At 49.3% G+C, this 21196-nt stretch overlaps 1 protein-coding gene across 1 annotated transcript in view; it reads right to left on the bottom strand.

The window, feature by feature from the left end:
• Nucleotides 1–1707: 1707 nt before the first annotated feature.
• ARAP3 (ArfGAP with RhoGAP domain, ankyrin repeat and PH domain 3) overlaps nt 1708–21196 on the bottom strand; it is a 26126-nt gene continuing 6637 nt past the window's right edge. The window contains exons 5-33 of the mRNA XM_023516445.1: nt 20594–20797; nt 20388–20457; nt 20000–20120; nt 19727–19911; nt 19549–19655; nt 19102–19301; nt 18924–19009; nt 18602–18784; nt 18323–18458; nt 17582–17698; nt 16992–17139; nt 16788–16890; nt 14543–14762; nt 13768–13831; nt 13364–13527; nt 10349–10561; nt 9988–10093; nt 8501–8648; nt 8139–8207; nt 7221–7295; nt 7006–7120; nt 5095–5223; nt 4878–5011; nt 4565–4647; nt 4431–4466; nt 4241–4304; nt 3979–4116; nt 3432–3470; nt 1708–2643 (exon numbers count right to left, since the gene is read on the bottom strand). Of these exons, the coding sequence (XP_023372213.1) occupies nt 2155–2643; nt 3432–3470; nt 3979–4116; nt 4241–4304; nt 4431–4466; nt 4565–4647; nt 4878–5011; nt 5095–5223; nt 7006–7120; nt 7221–7295; nt 8139–8207; nt 8501–8648; nt 9988–10093; nt 10349–10561; nt 13364–13527; nt 13768–13831; nt 14543–14762; nt 16788–16890; nt 16992–17139; nt 17582–17698; nt 18323–18458; nt 18602–18784; nt 18924–19009; nt 19102–19301; nt 19549–19655; nt 19727–19911; nt 20000–20120; nt 20388–20457; nt 20594–20797 (3946 nt within the window). The 3' untranslated portion in view covers nt 1708–2154. The remainder of the gene's footprint in view (nt 2644–3431; nt 3471–3978; nt 4117–4240; nt 4305–4430; nt 4467–4564; nt 4648–4877; nt 5012–5094; nt 5224–7005; nt 7121–7220; nt 7296–8138; nt 8208–8500; nt 8649–9987; nt 10094–10348; nt 10562–13363; nt 13528–13767; nt 13832–14542; nt 14763–16787; nt 16891–16991; nt 17140–17581; nt 17699–18322; nt 18459–18601; nt 18785–18923; nt 19010–19101; nt 19302–19548; nt 19656–19726; nt 19912–19999; nt 20121–20387; nt 20458–20593; nt 20798–21196) is intronic.

Genomic DNA, 21196 nt, shown 5'->3' with positions numbered 1-21196 from the left:
CCTCAGTTACTTCTGGGTTGGGTTCGGAATCCATCCCACTTCCCGTCTCCCACCCCAAGTCTGATGCCCACTTGACTACCCCGGACCCCCCAGCCCGCCAGGAGTCCCCATTCCAGGGCCGAGCTCACTTTTCGGGGCGGCGGCTGCATCTCCGCTCCGGTCAAGGCTGCCAGCGACTGGACTCCGGAACTCGAGAAAGCCCCGCCCACGGTGAGGCCCCGCCCCGAACTTGGCACTGTCCCGCCTACTCCTTGTCCCGCAGTTCGCAGGGCTCGGAAACGCGAGGGGGCCCCATAGGAACTAAACCTCTGTTATTGCTGTGAATATCCCGGAAGGGTCTGGGCGGCGGGGCGGGCGCAGCGTCTTCTGGGCGGTCAGAAGAACCCGGAGCTTCTGAGTCAAGACGCCTGGGTTCTATTTCTGGTGTAGCCACTGATTCAGCCTGTAATTATTTCTAATTATTCACTTACCTATGCAGATCAACAGTCCCCTAGCTAAGCATGAGGAATGGCGAGGAATTCGATGTATGACCAGGGAAATTGAGTCACTGGACACCTGAGCGAAGATTCTTCTGACGGAGGGAGATAGAGCTGGTCCCAGACCTTTTCCCAATTCCCGCTGAACAGGAAAAGCCAGCGTGAGCAGGATGAGAAAGACGCCTGGAGCCGGGAAAGAACCGGCTCCAGAGAAAGAAAGGTACATCCTGGCCCCGCTGCAAACCAATACCTGCAAGTAGATGAGAGCTAGGAGGAGATGCTCCTGGGGCCTTCCTGCCCGGAAATCCCCTGTCACCTGTGGGGTCTTCCCCACAAGATCTGCAGCCCTAGCACTTCTGAGGATCATTACCCCGTTTCTTCATCCTCCTCACCTAAGTTCGCTTGGCCCATGCCCCTGACCCTGCACTTCTGCCCTGGATCAAAACTCCAGATTCACATATTCAGCTACCGTTTCATGCCTCCACTGGTGGTTTTTCCTCTTCAGAAGCACCGCCCGGCACTTGTCTCCTCCTCTACAGCTTCAGTCCCTTCTTTTTCAGCTCTTCCCAGAGGCCTTCCCTATACATTTCAGCCAAAGACCACACAATCAACACTCAAGTTCATCACTTTGACCAAACTCACTTGTTCATGTATTGATTTATATGTGTATTTTCTGTTTTCTGTTTACCCTCTACACTGGAGGATCTCTAAGAGCAGGGACCCCATTTGTTTTGTTGATACTATATTCCCAGACTTGGCACCAATTAGGTGCTTACTATGTATTCATTGAATGAATGAATAAATGAATGAATGAATGAATGAATAAAAGAGTAGTAGCCTTTTGGTTCCAAGCTTTATTAATAGTGACTCGCCCATTTTTGGTTTCCCCTTGCCCCAGCCACCAACCCCAATCAATCACCCCATGCCAGGGCTTCAGTGTAGGAAATGGGCTATGATAGACCATTTGGATATCATCCAAGCCTCTGGCTTCCAAACCATTTTTTTCTTTTTTTCTTTTTTTTTTGAGACAGAGCCTCAAGCTATCCCCCTAGGTAGAGTGCCGTGACATTACAGCTCACAGCAACCTCCAACTCCTGGGCTCAAGCGAGTCTCCTGCCTCTGCCTCCCAAGTAGCTGGGACCACAGGCGCCGGCCACAACGCCCGGCTATTTTTTGGTTGCAGCTGTCATTGTTGTTTGGCGAGTCCGGGCTGGGGATTCGAACCCGCCACCTTAGGTGTACGTGGCTGGCGCCTTAGCCGGTTGAGCTATAGGCGCCGAGCCCCATTTTTTTCTTTAAGCAGTAAAACCATTCCTTTGAAATCCAAAATCTCTCACAGAACACCTACATATCAAATATATAAAGCAGAAGCTGCCCTTGTTGAGTGAAAATATGTGGGGCTGGCTTATATCTCTGAGAAATACAGTTTGACATTCACTGCTCTCCTTATTTCTGTTCCCTTATGGTACAAGTAAATGGGCTGAGTCTCAGAGAGGGACCATGACTCATCCTAGGACACACAGCTTTTAGAGTACTTAGTCCAGTGCTCCTTCCATAGCACCACACTAGATTTTGGAGTCTTTCCAGCCAGGGAAGAAGCAGCTCCCAGCAGTGTCTGCCATGGTCCGAGTTTCTGGGTCTTCTGGGTACCTACCCTCTCTGATTGCTGGTCCTAGGATCATGTGAGGGGCTGGCTGGAGGGTGGACTGGAAGTGCAGGAGGATTGTGTGGGGAAGCTAGGTGTCCGTGTTGGAAGGCCAGTAGAGCTGGAGCTGGGGGTTTGGGGGCTGGATGGCTGGGAAGGACTTCCTGGTCCTCCAATGGTCTCTCCCTTCCTCAGAATGAGGCTACTGAGCTCCTGGAGCAGCTGCTCCTCTAGGGATCCTTGTGCTTGGGGATTGCTCTTCGAAGGAGGACCTGGAGGGGGTTCAGGTGGCCTTTCCTCCTGGTTCAGGGTGCTTGCCTTGGAGAGAAGGGGTTGATCAAAGGACTTCTGGCTGGTGAGGGGGATCTCTGTCTTGTCTGTCCGTTCTTGTATGGCAGAGGAGGTGGAGGTATCCTGGGTCAATTCAGGGAAGGCCCCCACTTCCTCATACACTGGCTCCTCGTATACAGGCTCCTCCAGCTCCTCTTGTTCCTCCACAGACCCCTGGGATGACTTCATTGGCTAGATGGGAAGGGGATGGCAGGAGTGGGCACAGAGTTGTTACAAGTTACAAGATTATTAATCACTTTTTTCTTTAGAGATAGGATGTCACTTTGTCACAAGGGCTGGAGTGCAGTGATACAATCCTACCTCACAGTAATCTCTAACTCCTGGGCTCAAGTGATCTTCCTGCCTCATCCTCCTGAGTAGCTAGGACTCCAGGCACTTGCCACTATGCCTGGCTAATTTATTTTATTTTATTTTTTTAGAGATGGGGTCTTGCTGTGTTGCCAGTTTGGTATCAAACTCCTGGCCTCAAGTGATCCTCCCACCTCAGCCTACCAAAATGCTAGGATTACAGGCATGAGCCACCATGTGGCCTAATTGCTAACTTTCATTGAGCTCTTCTGGGCCAGATGCTCCAAAATACCTGGCATGTATGATATTGGAATAACCTTGTGCAATGGATTACACTGCAAGAGGTAGAAAGAGATTAAGTAAGTTCTCCAAAATCACAAAATGAGTAAATGGTAAAACTGGGGCTTGAACCCAGGTCTGTCTGACTCCCAATTGCATTCATTTAACTACTTTCCTTCTATTTCACAGGTTCTCAGACCACTTTCTCCTTTCCTTACCACATCCTATCATCCTTCATTTGCCTCATTCTTTCTGCCTTCCCTTCTCTCTCACCACACACACACACACACACACACACACACACGTACACACTCTGATCAGGAAAACACAGGGAGCACACCTAGGGCTCAGGCAGCACAGAGGAACACAGCTAGAACAGGCACAGTACTCACAAAGAACATGGACAGGGTCCTCCGGTTGTGTAGTCGCCTCTGGGAACAGGTGGGATGGGTTTAAGGGAAGGGAGAAACACAAAGACACAGTGAGGTCTGGTAACAGGAGGCCAGGGTGGGGAATAGGGGCACAGAGAAGGCAGAAGGGAGGGGGACAGCGAGCAGTGAGCAAAGGGGAGCACCAGGTTAGCAGGCATACCACTCCCTCTTTTTTTTAAAACAGGTCTTGTTCTGTTGCCCAGGCTAGAATTTGGGCAACCAACTCCTGGGCTCAAGGAATCCTCCTGCCTCAGCCTCCCAAGTACCTGGGATTACAGACATGCACCAATGACATCTGACTAATTTTTCTACTTTTAGTAGAGACAGGTCTCACTCTTGCTCTGGATAATCTTGAACTCCTAAACTCAAGCAATCCTCCAGCCTTGTCCTCCCAAAGTGCTAGGATTATAGGCGTGAGCCACCACACCTCACCCACCACTCCCTTATGCAGTGGACAAGGGTAAGGGTAGAGATCGTGTGGGATTTGGGGCAAGCTGGGGTGTCTCACCAGGGTCTGATTGGCAGAGAGGAGGGTGGCTCCACTGTCATCCCCATGGATGGGCAGCAAAGGCATAGTGCCAAACTTCTGACGGGCAAGGTCAGAGGAGGAACGGCGTCGTAAGACCAATGGCTGCTGGTCATCATGCTGGCAAAAGGGTGAGGAGGTTGGCACTGGTGGGCATGGGAGGGACTGAGGGGGACAGGTAGGCGTATATCCCTACCTATAGGGGAACCACAGTCTGAGCCCTCAACCTTTTCCTTCCCTGTACCTGGGCTTTAAGGATGCTGGTTGTCCAATCCCACATCTCATCCTCATCAGTGCAGGACAAGTAGCTGGTGGTAATCAAAGTAGAATTAAGGGGAGAGAAGGGACAGATATATATGAATGAAGGAAGGAAAGAGGGAAGAGGGGAAAGCACAGGGTGGGCCAGAGGAGAAGCCAGGCCAAGAGGTACTCACAGTTGCATCTTCTCCAATATCAATGTGAAGCCCCACCTGGGATGCAAAGGAGAACAGTAATGGAAAGATCAGAAAGGCCAGGGTAAATGAAGGCAGGAAGGCCCTAGATGTACAGAATGAAGAAGAAAACTCACAGTGTTGGAGGCTTTAACTTTTTGCGGATTCCCAGGTAGACCTTGGCACCTTCTAGAGGCCACTCTCGTTCTGGTTTAGAGCTCTGAAACATGAACACAGTCAGTGAGGTTGAGATATAAGAACAGATCATGGTTAATGAGAGCAATAAGTCATGGGAGCATTATGGTACATGGTCATGGTCAGAGAGCTCAAGGAGTCAAGGAAGCAATGAGGTTGATGAAAGTGTGGGCCATGGAATCAGAGGATGGATACAGTCATGGCTTCTCCTCCATGGCCACCTAATGTCCCATGCCTCTGACCCTAAGACCTCACCTTCTTCTCCTTAAGCAGCAGTAGGCAGCGGCCACGTAGCAGAAAGAACCTTTCCTGGAAGCGGCTTCCCAGCAAGCGGGGAGGCTCCTCACGACAGCGCAACAACCCCACACGAGGGCTCTCACGCCGGATACCTGGGCACAGATGGGCAGTGCTGGGTGGAGGGTCCTAGAGGAAAGGCCTGAGAGGTGGGGCTGAGATGAGGGAGGAGGCTCACCTGTGAAGAGGCAGCTAGCCTGGGCCAGGGACACTTTTTTCAAGAGCAGGGAAGCTGAGCAGGGCTCTGGGAGCTGGCACCATTGTAGGGCCTGCTCTAGGACTTTTTCCTTGGGATGCAGTGGCCGCTCTTAAGAGGCAAGATGGAGGTAGATAACAGTCAGAATAGCCATGCAAAGCTTAGAGCCCCCAAGTCATCTCCTAGCAGTCACTAATTCATTTATCCATTCCATCATCTAGCCAGAGACTTTTATTTTAGCACTGTTTCGGTGCCAGGTAATGTGCTAGCCCTAGGATATAGTGGTGAGTATGACAGACATGACCTGTCCTCACAAAGTACACAGTCTTTTTTTTTTTTTTTTGAGACGGAGCCTCAAGCTATCCCCCTGGGTAGAGTGCCACGGCATCACAGCTCATAGCAACCTCCAACTCCTGGGCTCAAGCGAGTCTCCTGACTCCGCCTCCCAAGTAGCTGGAACCACAGGCGCCCACCACAACGCCTGGCCATTTTTTAGTTGCAGCCATCATTGTTGTTTGGCGGGCCCGGGCTGGGGATTCGAACCTGCCACCTTAGGTGTATGTGGCTGGTGCCTTAGCCGCTTGAGCCACAGGCGCCGAGCCAAAGTACACAGTCTTATGAGGGAGCAGATAATAAACAGACAAATACAATAATTGTGGATAAACAACTGCTCTGAAAGAAACAAGAAGCTGAGAGAGAAACAACAGGACAGCAACTGAGGTAAGGTAGTCAAAGCCTTTCAAAAGTGACATCTGAAGATGAGACTCAGAAATCTGAAGGATTAGGAAGAGCAAAACATGCTAAGATCAGGGAGTAGAAGATTTTGAGCATGACGCAATGTAAAAACAAACGCCCTGAATCAGGAAAGATGTGTTTGGGGAACTAAACAGCCAGTGTACTTGCAGTAAAGAGGATAGATAAAAGAACAGGCGATGTGAGATGAGGTCTGTGGAATAAGCATTCAGGATCTTGTAAGCCACGATAAAGAACTTGAATTCTATTTTAAGTTCAGTGAGAAGCCATTAGAGGGTTTTAACCATAGAAATGGCAGGATCTATTTAAGCTCAAAATGTTCATTTGGCTGCTGTGTGGAAAACAGATTATAGGAAAGCAAGAATGGGAACACTGTCCAGCAATTTGCTTTTCAGGGCCATACATTTTCATGGTTATTGTTGGGAGACAGAAAGATAACAGTGAATTCAACTAGGGCGGTGGTTAACAGTTGAATACAGAGAAGTGATAGATTCTAATAGAATCAACAAGACTAGTTGATGGGTTGTATATGAAGATGAAGGAAAGGAAGGACTCCCAGAAGACTCCTAGCTTCCTGGCCTTAATAACTGGGTGAACTGTGGTGCCACTTACTGAGATGGAAACCACTAGAAAATGGCCTGGGTTTTTATTAGGCGAGGGGGCTAGGAATCAAATTTGGTCTTAAATGCTTTAAATTTGAGCTGCTGTGAGAAATGGAGGTGCCAAGTAGGCGGTTGGATATGAATCTGGCGCTCAGAGGAGAGGTCCGGGCCAGAGAAAAAAAATGGTGTCATCTTATTAATGGCATTTAAAGCCACAGGAATGCCATGCTTTCTTCTTCCAAGGAGAAATGTAGATAAAGAAGAGAAAAGGTCCCAGGATTGAGCCCTAGATCCCTTTAACATTTAGAGTGTGGGCAGAAGAAGAGAAGCTGCCTTTGAGATTGAAGAGAAACCAGGAGGTTGTAGGATTTTCTAAAGCCAAGAAAGAAGAGTACTGCAAAAGAGGGAGTAGGTCAACTGTGTTGAATATCCCCTCTTGTGGATGAGTAGAATGCTCATTGTGTTTGGTAATGAAGTCATTGATGACCTTGACCATATAACCATACACACACATACGCACACTCACGATCATACTCACCAAGTTCCCCATGCTCTCGAATCTCAAAAGTCACCCACAAGTCTGTCCCAGCTGCTGTCCCCCGTATCTCTAGTACCTGGTTAGTTAGCTCCTCTGCAGTCAGGGTTGGGGACACCTGGGGTCAGGGCAACAGCAGAGAACCCATGCTGGTCAGGCTGTTGTCCTTGCCCCCACTATCCTCTCATTTCCCCTCCAATCCTCCCCTCAGGACTGACCTTCAGTGTGACACAGTTGTCTGGGAGCTGCTGCTCTATATAAACCTCCATAATGAGGTCTCCAGCCTGAGACAGCTGAAAGGAGGGGTAAAGAAGTCAGGATACAAGAGGATATGAAAAAAATCAAAGAGGATCCCTCAGGTTGCTTATAGCACCTCCCAGCCCTCATCCCCAACATCTCTCTTGCCCTTATAAGAGAGAACTCCAAGAGTGGTGGAGCTGCATCTTTAGGCTATGTATGTGCTTCCCGAGGCAGTGAAGCATAGAGCTTGAGAGGACAGGTTTGAAGTCAAACTGCCTGGGTTCTAACTCTGCCACTCAGTACAGTGTGACTTTGAATATGTGACCCTCTGAGCCTCAGTTTTTTGTTTGAAAAACAAGTGGGATTATGTATTTCATGAAGTTAGTTGTATGATGCTAAAATGAGAGTAGAAGTGCTTGGAATATAATAATTCCTCAGCTAATGTTTGCTATTATTTTTATATACATTATTATTCTCACTGCTTTGTCTGACTGCTTTACTGACTCTTCCTTGGATCTCTTACACTTAAATCCTCAGAGCCGTGAGTGACATCACTGTAAGTGTAGGGTAGGGGCGGCACCTGTGGCTCAAAGGAGTAGGGCACTGGCCCCATATGCCAGAGGTGGAGGGTTCAAGCCTAGCCCTGGCCAAAACCAAAACAAAACAAAATAAATATATAAATAAAATGGTAGGGTAGGAGAAATCTGGCTTCACTGTGCTCCACAGAAAACAAAAAAACTATCCAGAGCTTGGTTTTCCCTGTTTTTCAGAGAACAGAGGGCCAGTGTCCAGAAGGACAGGCTGAAAGGAAACTTCCTCAACTGGGCAGAAGTTCCGCTTCCCACCTTGATGTCTCCTCCTGCCCTACTCAGAAGTCTGAAGCTAGGATAAATTACCTGCACATCCTTCCAGGTGGTGATAAGATTGACCTCCAAGTCAATCTGAGCTACCTGGTCAGAATCGATCTGTGAAAGAGCCAAAAGAGAGTGTGTGTGTGGGGGGGTGCTGGAAAAGGAGGACACAGGGCAGATCTCAAGGCCAAAGAGGACCTGCTTAAGAGAGCTGGAGGCCCAAGGAGCGAAGAACTAAGGGGATGAGGATGTTGGGAGTGAGCTAATGAGAGAAAGAGGCCAGGTGCCAGGGAGGTGCTTCCTGATGCAAAGGGCAATCGGAGGCCTGGGCTAGGTGATTGTTGAGGTACCAGTATCCAGAGTCTCTGGGCCCTGCAGAAATAGGTCAGGGGTCAGGAAAATCTTACATCAAAGACGGAGACGTAGCCATCAATGAGCTCCTGTAGCACTCGCACCTCGTGCTCCCCTCTCCCATCTGTCTGGAATACACTGGGTGCAAACAGCAGGGCCAGGTTCCGTGTGCACATCTGGTTTAGAGCCGCACACTTCTGCACCCTGCAGAGGAGTACCAGGGTCGTGAAGAATGCAACTTCATCAATGCATCCATTCATTCAGCAAACACTTATTGGGTCCCTACTGTACACCAGGCCCTGAACTAAGTGCTTGGGACTTACAGCACTAAGACTGGCCTCGAAGCTAGCTCCCAGTCTAGGAGAGACAGATAGGCCAGGGTCATTATAAATATGGTAGGAGTCAGCAAACATATTTTTATGTAAAGGGACAACTACTGAATATTTTAGGCTTGCATGCCATACAGTCTCTCTCTCTTTTTTTTTTTAAATTAAATCATAGCTGTGTACATTAATACAATCATGGGGTACAATGTGCTGGTTTTATATACAATTTGAAATGTTCTCATCAAATTGGTTAGCCATACAGTCTCTGTTGTAACAACTCTGCTGTTGTAGCTGGGAAGGTGCCATAGAATATGTATAAATGAATGAGTGTGGCTTTATACTTTATGTACAAAACTTTATTTACAAAAGCAGGCAATGGACTGGATTTGGCCCATGGGCATGTTATACTGTATTACAATCCTTATAATATAGACAATCAGTGCAACACAGCCCAGAATCACTGAACGGTCTGTCACCCTAACAGCCTGGAAAGGTTGATCTGCATCTTATTCATCTTTATATTTCTATTTTTTTTTCTTTTTTTTTGAGACAGAGCCTCAAGCTGTCCCTCTGGGTAGAGTGCCATGGCATCACAGCTCACAGCAACCTCCAACTGCTGGGCTCAAGCAAGTCTCCTGCCTCAGCCTCCCAAGTAGCTGGGACCACAGGCACCCACCACAATGCCCAGCTATTTTTTGGTTGCAGCCGTCATTGTTGTTTTGGTGGGCCTGGGCTGGATTCGAACCCAACACCTTAGGTGTACGTGGCTGGCGCCTTAGCCACTTGAGCCACAGGCACCAAGCCATCTTTATATTTCTTACATCTAACCCTTTACTTGACATAGAATAATAAAATAATAATGATTGCTAACCATTGCTAAAGGCTTACTACATGCCAGGTGCTGTACTAAGAATTTTACAAGAATTATCGCATTTATCTCTCTCATAACCTATAAGATAGATACTACTCCTCATTACATCATCTAAAGACATTGAGGCTCAGAGAAAACAAATAATTTACCCAAAGTCACACAGGTAGAATGATAGGGCCAGATTAAAGCTTACGTCTGCCTGACCCCCAAATCCATTCTCTGAACCTTTATTCTACAACACCTTCACTTAAAAACTGTTGGTGGAATGAATGAATGAAAGTGCAGGGTCAAATTGAGATGAGGAAGGATCAGGAAGGGTGCTTGCAAGAGGTCTGGCCATACTGACCGATACAGATGCCCAATGAGGGTGGCCAGTGTACGGCGGTTGACCCTCGGCAGGCTGCCAATCACTTCTTTGTATTTCTCCAGGCGCTGATCCTTCTGGGGCAGCTCTGAGGATGGAATGGAGGAGGGTTGGAGAGAATCCAGGAAGGGAGAGTGGAGGCTGGAGTGGAGGGAGAAAGTTTTAGAGAAACAAAGCCAGGATGGATGTGTCTCTCTCCCCTTCATCCTCCTCCTAAGCCAAGTCTCTGGATCATCCCCTAGGGTGAGAATGTAAGGGAAGTGGGCTGCCCAATCATGGATTCTGGTGGGAAAGGATTGAAATCTAAGGTTAGGCCTTGGTTCTTAGGGATCTTGGGAGTTACCAGCAGCCTCCCTCCAGCGAGGCAGCAACCGTGCAGAGGTCACAGGGTCATCAAGCTCACGAAAGAAGCGTTTGAGTGTGTCAGTGACATCCTCCACAAAGTGTTCCCCTGGTCGGAGCTTCACTGACCGGGCATCCCGACGGAATTCAGCCAGGAGTTTCAGGCTGCGGGCACGAGCACCCCCTTTCCGGTACACACCCTCCAGCCGGAGCCCTGAGAACAGCCAGTTGTCTCTGCTCACCACTGTGCAAAGACATACCACCACCCACCACAGACCATCTTTGACCTTCCCACATGGAATGCAGCTATTGGGAGAAAGTAAGTCAGAGAAGAGCTCTGTGCCCCTGTGGTCTTGATTCTCAGCACACTGCTGGAGTTCTCATTCTCAGAAAGTCTTTTCCTGACCTTCCTGTCACATAGCATCCCCCATAATGCTGTATCTCCTCGGCACTTTTATTTTTAAATATTACTCTTTAAAATCATATTACAGTTGATCTTTATTATCTGCAGATTCTGTTTGCACATTCACCTACTTGCTAAAAATTTATTGATTTGCCCCAAATCAATACATTCTGGCATTTTCACAGTCATTTACAAACAAACATGCACAGACCAGGGAATAATTTAAGTCGCCACCCTAATGTGCATGTTCTCAGCTTAGGTCTCATAGTACAAACAAGTGTACTTTCACAGTATATTTAGAGTCACATTTTTCATATTTTCATGCTTTTGGTGATTTCACCGTTTAAAATGGTCCCCAAATGTAGTGTTAAAGTGCTGTCTAGTGTCCCAAACATGAGAAAGGTGTGATGTGCCAATACAAGTTTGACTTAGGCATGAGTTATAGTGCTGTGGTCTTGAGTTCAGTATTAATCAGCAATATATATTAAACAAGGTGTCTTTAAACAGCAAAATACATAAAGCAAGGTTACATATTGATCAGTTGATGATAATGTTGTAACCAGAAGCTTGCAGGAACCTAACCCTGTATTTCCCTGGCACAATGATTCACTGTTCACTAATTTTTTTTTTTTAAGAGATAGTCTTTTATCTCCCTCAGAAGAGTGCCATGGTGTCACAGCTCACAGCAAAGCTCCAGCTCTTGGGCTTAGGCGATTCTCTTGCCTCAGCCTCCCAAGAAGCTGGGACTACAGGCGCCCACCACAGCACCCGGTTATTTTTTTGTTGCAGTTTGGCCGGGGCCAGGTTTGAACCCACCACCCTCGGTATATGGGGCTAGCATCCTACTCACAGAGCCATAGGTGCCGCCCATGTTCACTAATTTTTGTGGTAATTTTATGGAACATAACTACTACAAATAACAAGAACCGGCTATATTTGGGTTTTTATTTATTACCCATCTCTTCTACTAGTCTGCAAGATTTGTAGGACCTTTCTTGTTCACTCCCTTATCCCCAGTGTCTGGCACACGGTAGCAGTTCCATATACATGTTGAACGAACAGTGGTGATACAGGAACCTTGCAGGGGAGGGAACTCTTTCTCCAAGGCTTTCTCACTGGACCTCTGACTTAAATCCTCCTTTGCACACAAGGGAGGCTGAGAAGAAGACAGAGGTCTAGTGAGTGTGGGAAGTCACAGAAATAGGCTACTGCCACAGCATAGAGAATGTTATAGCCACTAACTACACATTGTCCATGTCAGTGCCTTTCCTTCCTTTACAATTGGCCCTTTATATCCATGAGTTCCACATCTGTGAATTCAACCAACCACAGGTTGAAAATATTTGAAAAACAAACCAATATAAAGTAACAATATAATGATAAAAATAATTCAGATAAAAATATAGTAAAACAACTATTTACATAGCATCTGCAGTGTGTTAAGTATTAAAAGTAACTCAGAGATGATTTAAAGCAGTTGTCCCCAACCTTTTTGGCAGCAGGGACTGGTTTTACACAAAACCATTTTTCCATGGACTAGGGGTGGGGGATAGTGGTTTCAGGATGATTCTCTACATTGATGGGGGACAGTGGTTTCAGGATGATTCTGTACATTGTATCTCCACCTCAGATCATCAGGCATTAGATTTTCACAAGGAGGATGCAACCCAGATCCCTCACATCCTCCATTTACAGTAGGGTTTCTACTTCTATGAGAAACTAATTACTTCTATGAGAAACTAATGCCACCACTTATCTGACATGAGGTAGAACTCTTGTGGTGATATGAGTGGTGGAGAGCGACTATAAATATAGATAAAGCTTCACTGACTTACATGCCACTCACCTCCTGCTGTGTAGCCCGGTTCCTAACAGGCCATAGACCCAACGGGCCTTGGACCAGTACTGCCCCATGCCCAGGGGTTGGGGCACCACAGATTTAAAGTACACAGGATGATACATAGTGTATGCAAATACTACATCATTTTATATAAGGCACTTGAGCATTTACAGGTTTTGTTACTATATATCCACAGGGGTCCTGGAACCAATTCCCCATGGATACTGAGAGATGACAGAAAACTCCCTTAGCTTTCATTAATTTTCCTTCTCAAGAGTCCAGCCTTCTAAAGAGGGCTCACAGGGTGATAGATTCTCTTTGTTCCTTACTTGGGCTGGAGGAAAAAACTCACAAAGAATTCTGGGGACCACTTGCCTAGAAAACCTCCCACACAAAATAATTGTGCTCAAATCTTCAGGGATTTTGCTGCACAGCTTTGCTCTTGCCTCACAGCTGACCCCTCTTTGTGGCCATGGCTCTATGCCCTCAGTTACATTTCCAGGGCTGCTGTCACCCTCCATGCCCACACTTCAGTAACAGCTACTTTTGAACACTTACTACCTGCCAGGCCCTGTGCTTAATGTTTGACATGCATTAGCTCACTACCACAACCATCCTGGAAAATGAGGATGGTCAGCACTACCTTACACATGAGGAAACTGAACTTGCAGTCTTTGGAGACAAAGTTCTTTCAGGTGATTTATCCCCCACCCCGGCTGTCTATGCCCTCCACCCCCTCCCCAATGGCTCAGTGTTAGCTAGTGCATACTAACCATGCTGGGTGACAAAACTGATGCAAGCGTCCACGATGATGGGGATGTCACCTCGGCTCATCTGCTGTTCCTGCAGCCCTGTGCCGCCCCCACCAGCTGCACCTCCAATGGCTGTGTTCCATGCTGAGAAGTCCAGCCGGCCCTCCCCCTGCAGATACAGGGTCCTAAGACCCCAGAAGCCTGAGTCAGAATCAGCTCCAGATGGTCCTATGACTGAGGTGCAGGAGCACAGGGAACTGACTTCCCAGAGCCACCGGCAGGGGGCAGCAATACCCAACCCAGATAATGCCTGAACTGGGGAAGCAAATTGGAGGAAGTGAGCAGTGGTCCTGCAGGCCAGGGTGGAGAGTGTGGGCTGAGCTCCAGAAAGAGGTGCTTGGGTCAAGGGTAGGATCAACAGTTACCTTCCTGTCTCCACCAGGACCAAATGCTCCTTCTTGTCTGGGGTGTCAGCTGCAGGGACCACACCTGGGAGGAGAGAAATTAGACATTACATCATCATCTTCTTCATCACAATGACTACTAAGTGTTTAAGGTATACAGGTGCGAGGCTAGGAGCCTTACAAACAATGTTCCATTCAATCCTATGAGTTATATACAATTGTCCCCAGTTTACAGGTGATACATTAAAACTCAGAGATTATGTAGCTTGCCCCAGATTACTTGCTATGGAAAGGCAAAGCTGAGCTCAAACCCAGGTCTCTTATTTCCAAAGTCCTAAAATATCCTATGTTGTTCTTGTTTTAGGTGACAGGAGAGGAGTGAGGAAACTCATTCCCCTTCCCCAGACCCCAACTAGCAAGTGATATCATATAATAACAAAAACAACATATATTGATAATATTTATTGAGCATGTATAAGATGCCTCCTGCCAGGCTCCATGATAAGTGTTTAATCTAATTATCCTATTTGAACCTCACTACAACCCTGTGAGGAAGGTCTTATTATTGTGCCCATCTTAAAGATGAGAAAACTAGAGAACAGAAAGGCTAAGTAACTTGTCTAAGGGCACACAGTGAGGAAGTGATGAAAGTAGGGTCTAAATCTGGGCAGTTTCCCTTCAGAGCTTGTGCCTAAAGCCACTACATTCTGTTGTTTCCCATAAGAACTCCCAAATAAAAAAGTCCACTCCCACTCACCCATGGCCAGCCTTCATCCCTGGCCCCATCCCTGCTTACTGATCTCCTGTAGCCTCCGTAGATGTACCATGTCCTCAGGGGCTGGGGGGCCTGGGCCCGGTGCTGGACACAGGAAGAGGTGGTCACCACGAAGGAGGCCAAACGCTGACAGCCAGAGACCGGGGGCCAAGGCTGTATGGGAGGGGGACCGCAGCCACAGGCGGCCCAGCCGCAGCAGCCCAGGGCCCAGTAGCTGGTGACAGCTCAGCGGGGAGAACCACTGTAGAGGCAGGGGAAGACAGGAGAGAAGAAGGGGGGAAGAGACAGGGGTGGAGGACGAGGAGGGATAGAGAATGAGAGGAGGAATGAGAACGAGAGGGATAGAGAAAAGCACAGAAAGACATGAAGAGAAAGCAGAGGAAAAAGAGTAATGAAATTGATGGGAGAGAACAAAGGAGGAGATAGGAGATGAGTGGAAAAAGATAGGATAGACATTCAGTTCAACTCAATTTGCTCCAGCCAACATAGAGAAACCCCTGCGTGGCAGCCTTGTGCCCTTAATTGGGGTGTGGGGTAAGAAGGAATATCCATTCTTTTTTTTTTTTTTTTTTTTGCAGTTTTTGGCCGGGGCTGGGTTTGAACCTGCCACCTCTGGCATATAGGGCTGGCGCCCTACTCCTTTGAGCCACAGCGCCACCCTCAGGAATGCCCATTCTTTATAACCTAAATGCTATCACTGAATAGTCATGATGCTCTGGGAAATTTCACCACCCCAGGGAGCCAGAGAAGAGCTTAGTGGAGAAAGAGGTGTTTGAGATCAACCATAAAGCAGTGCTTTACCTTTACCTTTCCCTATGGTAAAGGAGCGGATTTTTTTTTCTTTTTTATAAAGGAAGTTCCAAGCTGTTACTAACCAACTGCTGTACTTTGATTAAAAACAATAAAAATGAATTGCTGGAAAATTAAGATGAAAAAACAAAGACATACAAGCCCTTAGTTTTTACAATTAGATTGAACACATAAAATTACTGTCAAATTACTGTAAAAGATTCTAAATGCTTACTCTCCAGTTCCGTGCTTATCCTGTCAAAGACCATACAAATGATCCATGGACCAGTACCGTGTAACAGTCTTTACACCACACTTTGGGCAGCACTGCCTTAAAAGATAGACCAGACTTTTGGAAAGTGTAGCTCATAACAAGAGGAGACTTAGATCTGGTTGGGAGGGCCACGACAGAGCCTTGAAAAGAAATGGAGAAAGTGTGTTAGTATGAAGAGATGTAGAAGGCCGGGGAGAGGGGGTCAGAAGCCAGAGGAGTCGAGCATTTCCTGCAGAGGAGTGCCAGATGCCATACAGAGGATCTGCTGAGGCTAGGTGGCAGTCTCGGACTTGGGAAGTGGGAAGCCACTGGTGACATGCAGGGTGGCAATTCAGGAGAGTACGGCAGAGGAGGGGCAGCTGCAAGGGGTTGAGGAGGAACCACAGGCTGCACACGACTTTCTGAGAAGCTGTCAGGAGGGAAAGGAGGGTGCCAGGGTGAAAAGTTGAAGGTGCAGCAGAGCTTAGGGAAACGCTGTTTTAGGATGGGAAAGACTGTCGTCACTGATCATCACTACCATCATTATCAGTTCAACACCCACGTATTGGGGGCTTGCTGTGTGTGGGCCTCACATGTCACTTAATCCTCAACCCTAGGGGGTGAGTTTGTTACGCCCACTCTACAGATGTGGAGAAGCTCACAAGGCTGAGAGTTCTGGGATTCAAATCCCAGGATGTCTGACTTTAGGTTGTGAACTTTTAATTCCAAGAAGAGAAAACAGAATGCAGAGATTGGCTTGTCTAAAAATCTGAGACATAGGACGATAGCTATACCTCTGGGCCTGCTGGTGGTGAACTGGGGGGATGGAGGGAGCAGGAAGCAGAGGCAGCTTCTCTGTGGGAATAGGCTGGGGTACAGAGAGGTTTATGGCATGGGCTTTGGAGACAGAGGCCTGATTTTCAGTCCTGTGCTCTGCTGCCTCTGAGCTCTGTGACTCTGGCCATGTGACTTCATAACCTCTGACTGAGACTTGGTTTCTTTACATAAAAAATATTAAAAATCCTTATCTCTGTGGGCTGTTGTGAAAATTGAGATATTGAGTAGGCAGTGCTTAACATGGGGCCTGGCACAGAATAAGCGCTCAGTCAACTTCAGCTGTTAGTGGAAGCTGTGGAAACAGCTATAGGAACAAGAGAGGACAGTATGGGAGCAGGTGGGGCTAGGGAAATCTCAAGCTGCTATGGAGGGGTCTCGCTCTCTCACCTTGCCCATGGCACTAGTCCAGGCCTCCAGGCTGTCAGCTCCATCTGTGCTAAAATGTTGAATCTTCCCACCGGTGAGGATGAGCTCAAAGGAAAAGGGGAACCTGGAGAGATGAGGTCAGGGAGGAGAGTGGGGGCCAATGAGGAACAGTTGGGCTGCAGACCAGGGATAGAAAGATGCTCAATGAGCATGGCGAGCTGATACCTGTCGAGGTCACCTGGGTCAGTGGGTGGGGGGCTCACACCCAGACATACAACATCCTGGGGCTGTATGAGGCTGACAGGTTCAGGGCTGCTTTCTGATGCAAACATTTCCAGAGCAGCTCCCAGCACACACCACAGGCGGGGGGGAACTAAGGGGGAGAGAGATGGTCAGGGACAGGAGACCTCTGCCCCTACTGTCATAGTTCCCATTGGCAAATATCTATTCTATGCCAAGCCCTTGCATATGTGTGCTCCCATGTAATCTTCACAATAACCTATGGGGTGAATATTATATTCCATCTTATTTTACAGATGGAGAAACTGAGGATCAGAGTTTGAGTTACTTGCCCATGTCACATAGGTGGGAACTAGCAAAGCTGGAGTTTGACCCAGACAGTATGACTTCAGAGCAGAGGTTTTTAACTATCACTTAGCGGTACCACCTGGCAAGGTCCCTCTCTCCCCCAGCACGTCCCCTCTAGGGCATGGCCCCACTTTCCCATCCCAGCCCTCTTCTCCCTGGTCCTCTGCATACTCATACCCTCCCCAATTCCTGTCCCTGTATGCTCCCCTCCCCTGGCTCCCCCTCACCATCTCGGCCCCTGCGAGGTGGTGGGGGTCCAGCTTTGTTGCTGATGGGACCACAGTACAGGAAACCACTGTAAGTAGCAGGCACCACCACCTCATTGTACACACCAGGTGAGGGGTCTGCAAGGGAAAGGAGAAGTAATCTTGTGAAGCCTGATCCTTTCTGGGGAATGGATTAAACAGAAGATAGCAGAACCCAACTTCACTGGCAGCATGGCCAGATTGGGCCCAGTAAGCCTGGAACTGTCACTACCCAGATTAGAAAAGAATATGACAGGGGTTGATGAGAGAGGGAGGCCTCTAGCCCAGCCCCTACCCCCTCCTGCTCCCCACCAGCCAGCCAGCCAGCCAGGCAGTTAGCTCTGGCTAGGCACCTAGAGCAAGGGCTATCCTGCAGGCATCTCAGCCCTTGTGGCCTGAACAATGGAGAGCACCACTGTTAAACTTATCACTTCTTTGAGAGCTCCCCAATAAGATGAGAACTGACTTATCGGTTGAGCCTGTCAGGGATGGACCAGCGCTAGCCCCTGGAACATCCAGACCCAGCCCAGGCCCTGACCATTATCAGTGATCTCATGACATCAGAAAATAGGCCCTGAGGATCTGAGGGGCTGGGAAACTGCTTAGTGTGGGCTGTTGTGATGGACCAGATGATGGGGTAATTGGAGCCTCCTAGAAGAACCAAATCACAGGTTGAGGCTGAGAATTCCCAGGGAAGAGAGAGGGAGCACTTAGGGAAATAACCTGCTGGTAGATGGCCAGGGAAGCTTCCATCAGGGGCTGCAGGGGACCAGGGCTCCTCGTCCTCAGAGGCCTCAACACATAAGAGCTGGGCCATGTTCTTCAGCAGGTTGGGTCCCGCCACAGCTGCACACAGTGCCTGCAGGGAAGGAAAGGCCTTTGTCTGCCCCCAAACCCAGACTAAGAGTCCAAGGGACACCAAAACAGCCCCTGTCACCCAAGCCTAGGCATTCCAACTCAAAGACTGCCCCTCTCCCATCAGCCCCACCCTGTCCATCCTACCTGGAGAAGCTGGCTATGATCTGGATACTGAGGGTGGGGCTTCCGGAAGAGACCCAACTTGTACTTTCGGGAGATGAACTCTCCCCGGGGGCCAGGGTTTGAGTCTGGATACAGCCCCTCCCCTGGGGGTAGTGTCCCTGCCCAGAAGCGGTTAGCACGATCATTTCCCAGGACAATGAACAACTGTAAGATGACAACAGGTGGAGGTAAGTGACAGGAAGACTCCTCAGACATTCCAATCCTGTCCCCAAGCTGGTATAAATGCCTGCTTTCTGAAGCTGTCTTTCACCCGTCCCACCCTCTCCCTCTTCAGACCCCTCACCTGTACGATCTCATTACTCCAGACACTTGTGTCCAGCTTCAGGCTCTGCACCTTAGAGATTCCAGAACCCAGGGCCCGGTGCTGACCTGTTAGGGTACAAGGGACATTAGACATGAGTATCCTCCAATTCCTACCCCTCCTCCTGCTACCCATTTGGACTTGAGGCCCCAGCCCTCACCTGCACACTGCTTGCAGATGACCACGCCCAGGTTGACAGCAGCCCAGTCTGGGCGGGAGGCCCCACAGTCTGCACAGTGCCGGTTTGCCCGATTGGACCAGATCTTCTCAGCCACCTCGTAGTCAGACAGGGTCTCAGTTACTGCTTCCTGCAGTGCGGCCGCCCAGCTCTGCCGAGCCCCCCCAGACTCGGCTGTGAAGCTGAGGGGTGGACAGCCAGTCCGTGGGCATGGACCTCCCCCCATATCCCATCCCACCAGCTATTCCTGCAGGAACCACAACAGGCCACATGTGGGCCAGCCTAGGCCCTCCTGATATCTTGACCCTGCTCTCTGGACTCCCATCAGTGTAAGACCACTAACATCCTCCTGAGGAGACCTCTGGTCCTCCCCAGCCTTATGCCTCCCTCAAAGTCCCCAGGCTTGCCTCCCACTAGCCCAAGCCCCACCTGAAGCAGCGATGGGGTGTGAGCAGGTCGAAGCTTCGACTTTTAGTCTCCCGGACACTGCAGCCTTGTAGCTCGATGAAGCAGATCCCAATGCCCAAAGTGAAGGCCTAGGGGAGGGAGGCCTGTGAGGTACCAGAATGGACAGGCCCCTTGGCCCCAGCACAGCAGCCCTCCTTACCTGCTCACTCTTGTACAGCGCCAGCTCTCCAGGGCTCAAAGCAGCAAACACCTTGGCCTTATGTCCACGCAGCTCCAGCACGCCCGTGCGGAGGGGTCGGGGTGGCTGGGGGGGCCGCGGGTGGCCCAGAAGACGCTGCTCCTTCAGGCAGGATTGCAACGTGGAGCACCACATGTCCCGCTGGGCTGGTGGATGACAAGGAAGCAGATCAGCAGGCTATGTGCTCACACAGCCTCCCTCCTCCCACCCTGACCCAGGAGCCCTGGCCCTCACCCTCGCTCTCTGTGCGGAACATGAACACCCTCTGGCTGGTGATGACCTGGAACTTATTGTCCTTGCTGCCACGGGTCATCTCAATGGCAGTCAAAGGGATCACACCCTTGGGGAAGGGGTCCTGGAGACAGAGCTCAGTGACCCATGGGGACAGGAACTGAGCAATGTGTGCTGACCCTTGGGTCCAGCACCAGCTTTTCCAAGCTCAGCACTCAATCCACAAGGAGTGGGTACAGCTGCTAAGCCAACTACTTTAACTGCTTACATCAGGCATATGGTAACCAACCCCCTCCCCCGCCGTTGGAAGGCTTTTCTCCTTCCAATCCTGAGCCTCCCCAGCCCTTCTTCTCCCTCTCCCTAGTCTCACAGAGCATCTCTTGTCCCCTACCTTGTCACTGCCAAAGTACATTAGACTCCTCCCATTGAACTGCACAAAGCGCCTCTGGAAGACATAATTTCTGAGGAAGGAAGGGGCCAAGATAAGTGTTTGGGGTTGCATGGAGTTGGGGGACCACAGAGTCTGGGAACACTTGGGACCTGCCCTTCCTCCACCTCCCAGTGTCCCTCCTCTCCTTTCCCTTCCCATCAGCCCACCCCTGAGGTGAGAGCTTGTCTAGCCAGCCACTGAGCAGGGGCGTGGGGCGGTCTGCCGTGGAGGAGAAACTGGCGTAGGGTGAAATGAGGTCATCACCGGTCTCCTCTGTGTCTAGGGTGGGTAGTGAGAGGGTAGAGTCCCCCGGTAGCTCAAGGCTGGCATAGCCAACATCCTCTCGTGCCTCCGGATCCTGCCTGCTGAGACTTGGTGGGGGGGCAAGACAGGGAGAGACACACATTAGACACAGTACCCTGGTCACCTTCTTCATAATTTCTCCTCCCCCACCCACAGCATCTAATAGAATGCTTGGCAAGTACAGGATCTGCTTTTCAAACAAGGGAATAGGGAGACTGGGAACCCAATTAATTAGCATGCAGCTTCTTCCCTGAACATAATTGGAATTTTTATGGGGAAAATTTTGGTCTGTTTCCTCTGCCATTAGTACTGAACTACTTGGGTGGAAAAGTTGGGGAGGGGTCATGTAGATGGCTCCCTGCTATAGCCTTATTGGTTCTTTGTCTAAAAAATTCTTGGCTTGGCGCCTGTGGCTCAAGCGGCTAAGGCACCAGCCACATACACCTAAGGTGGCGGGTTCGAATCCC

This window comes from Otolemur garnettii, unplaced genomic scaffold, assembly GCF_000181295.1.
Source record: "Otolemur garnettii isolate 467f Iridium unplaced genomic scaffold, OtoGar3 scaffold00003, whole genome shotgun sequence".
NCBI lineage: Eukaryota > Metazoa > Chordata > Mammalia > Primates > Galagidae > Otolemur > Otolemur garnettii.
This window is presented reverse-complemented; position numbering and strand designations above follow the sequence as displayed.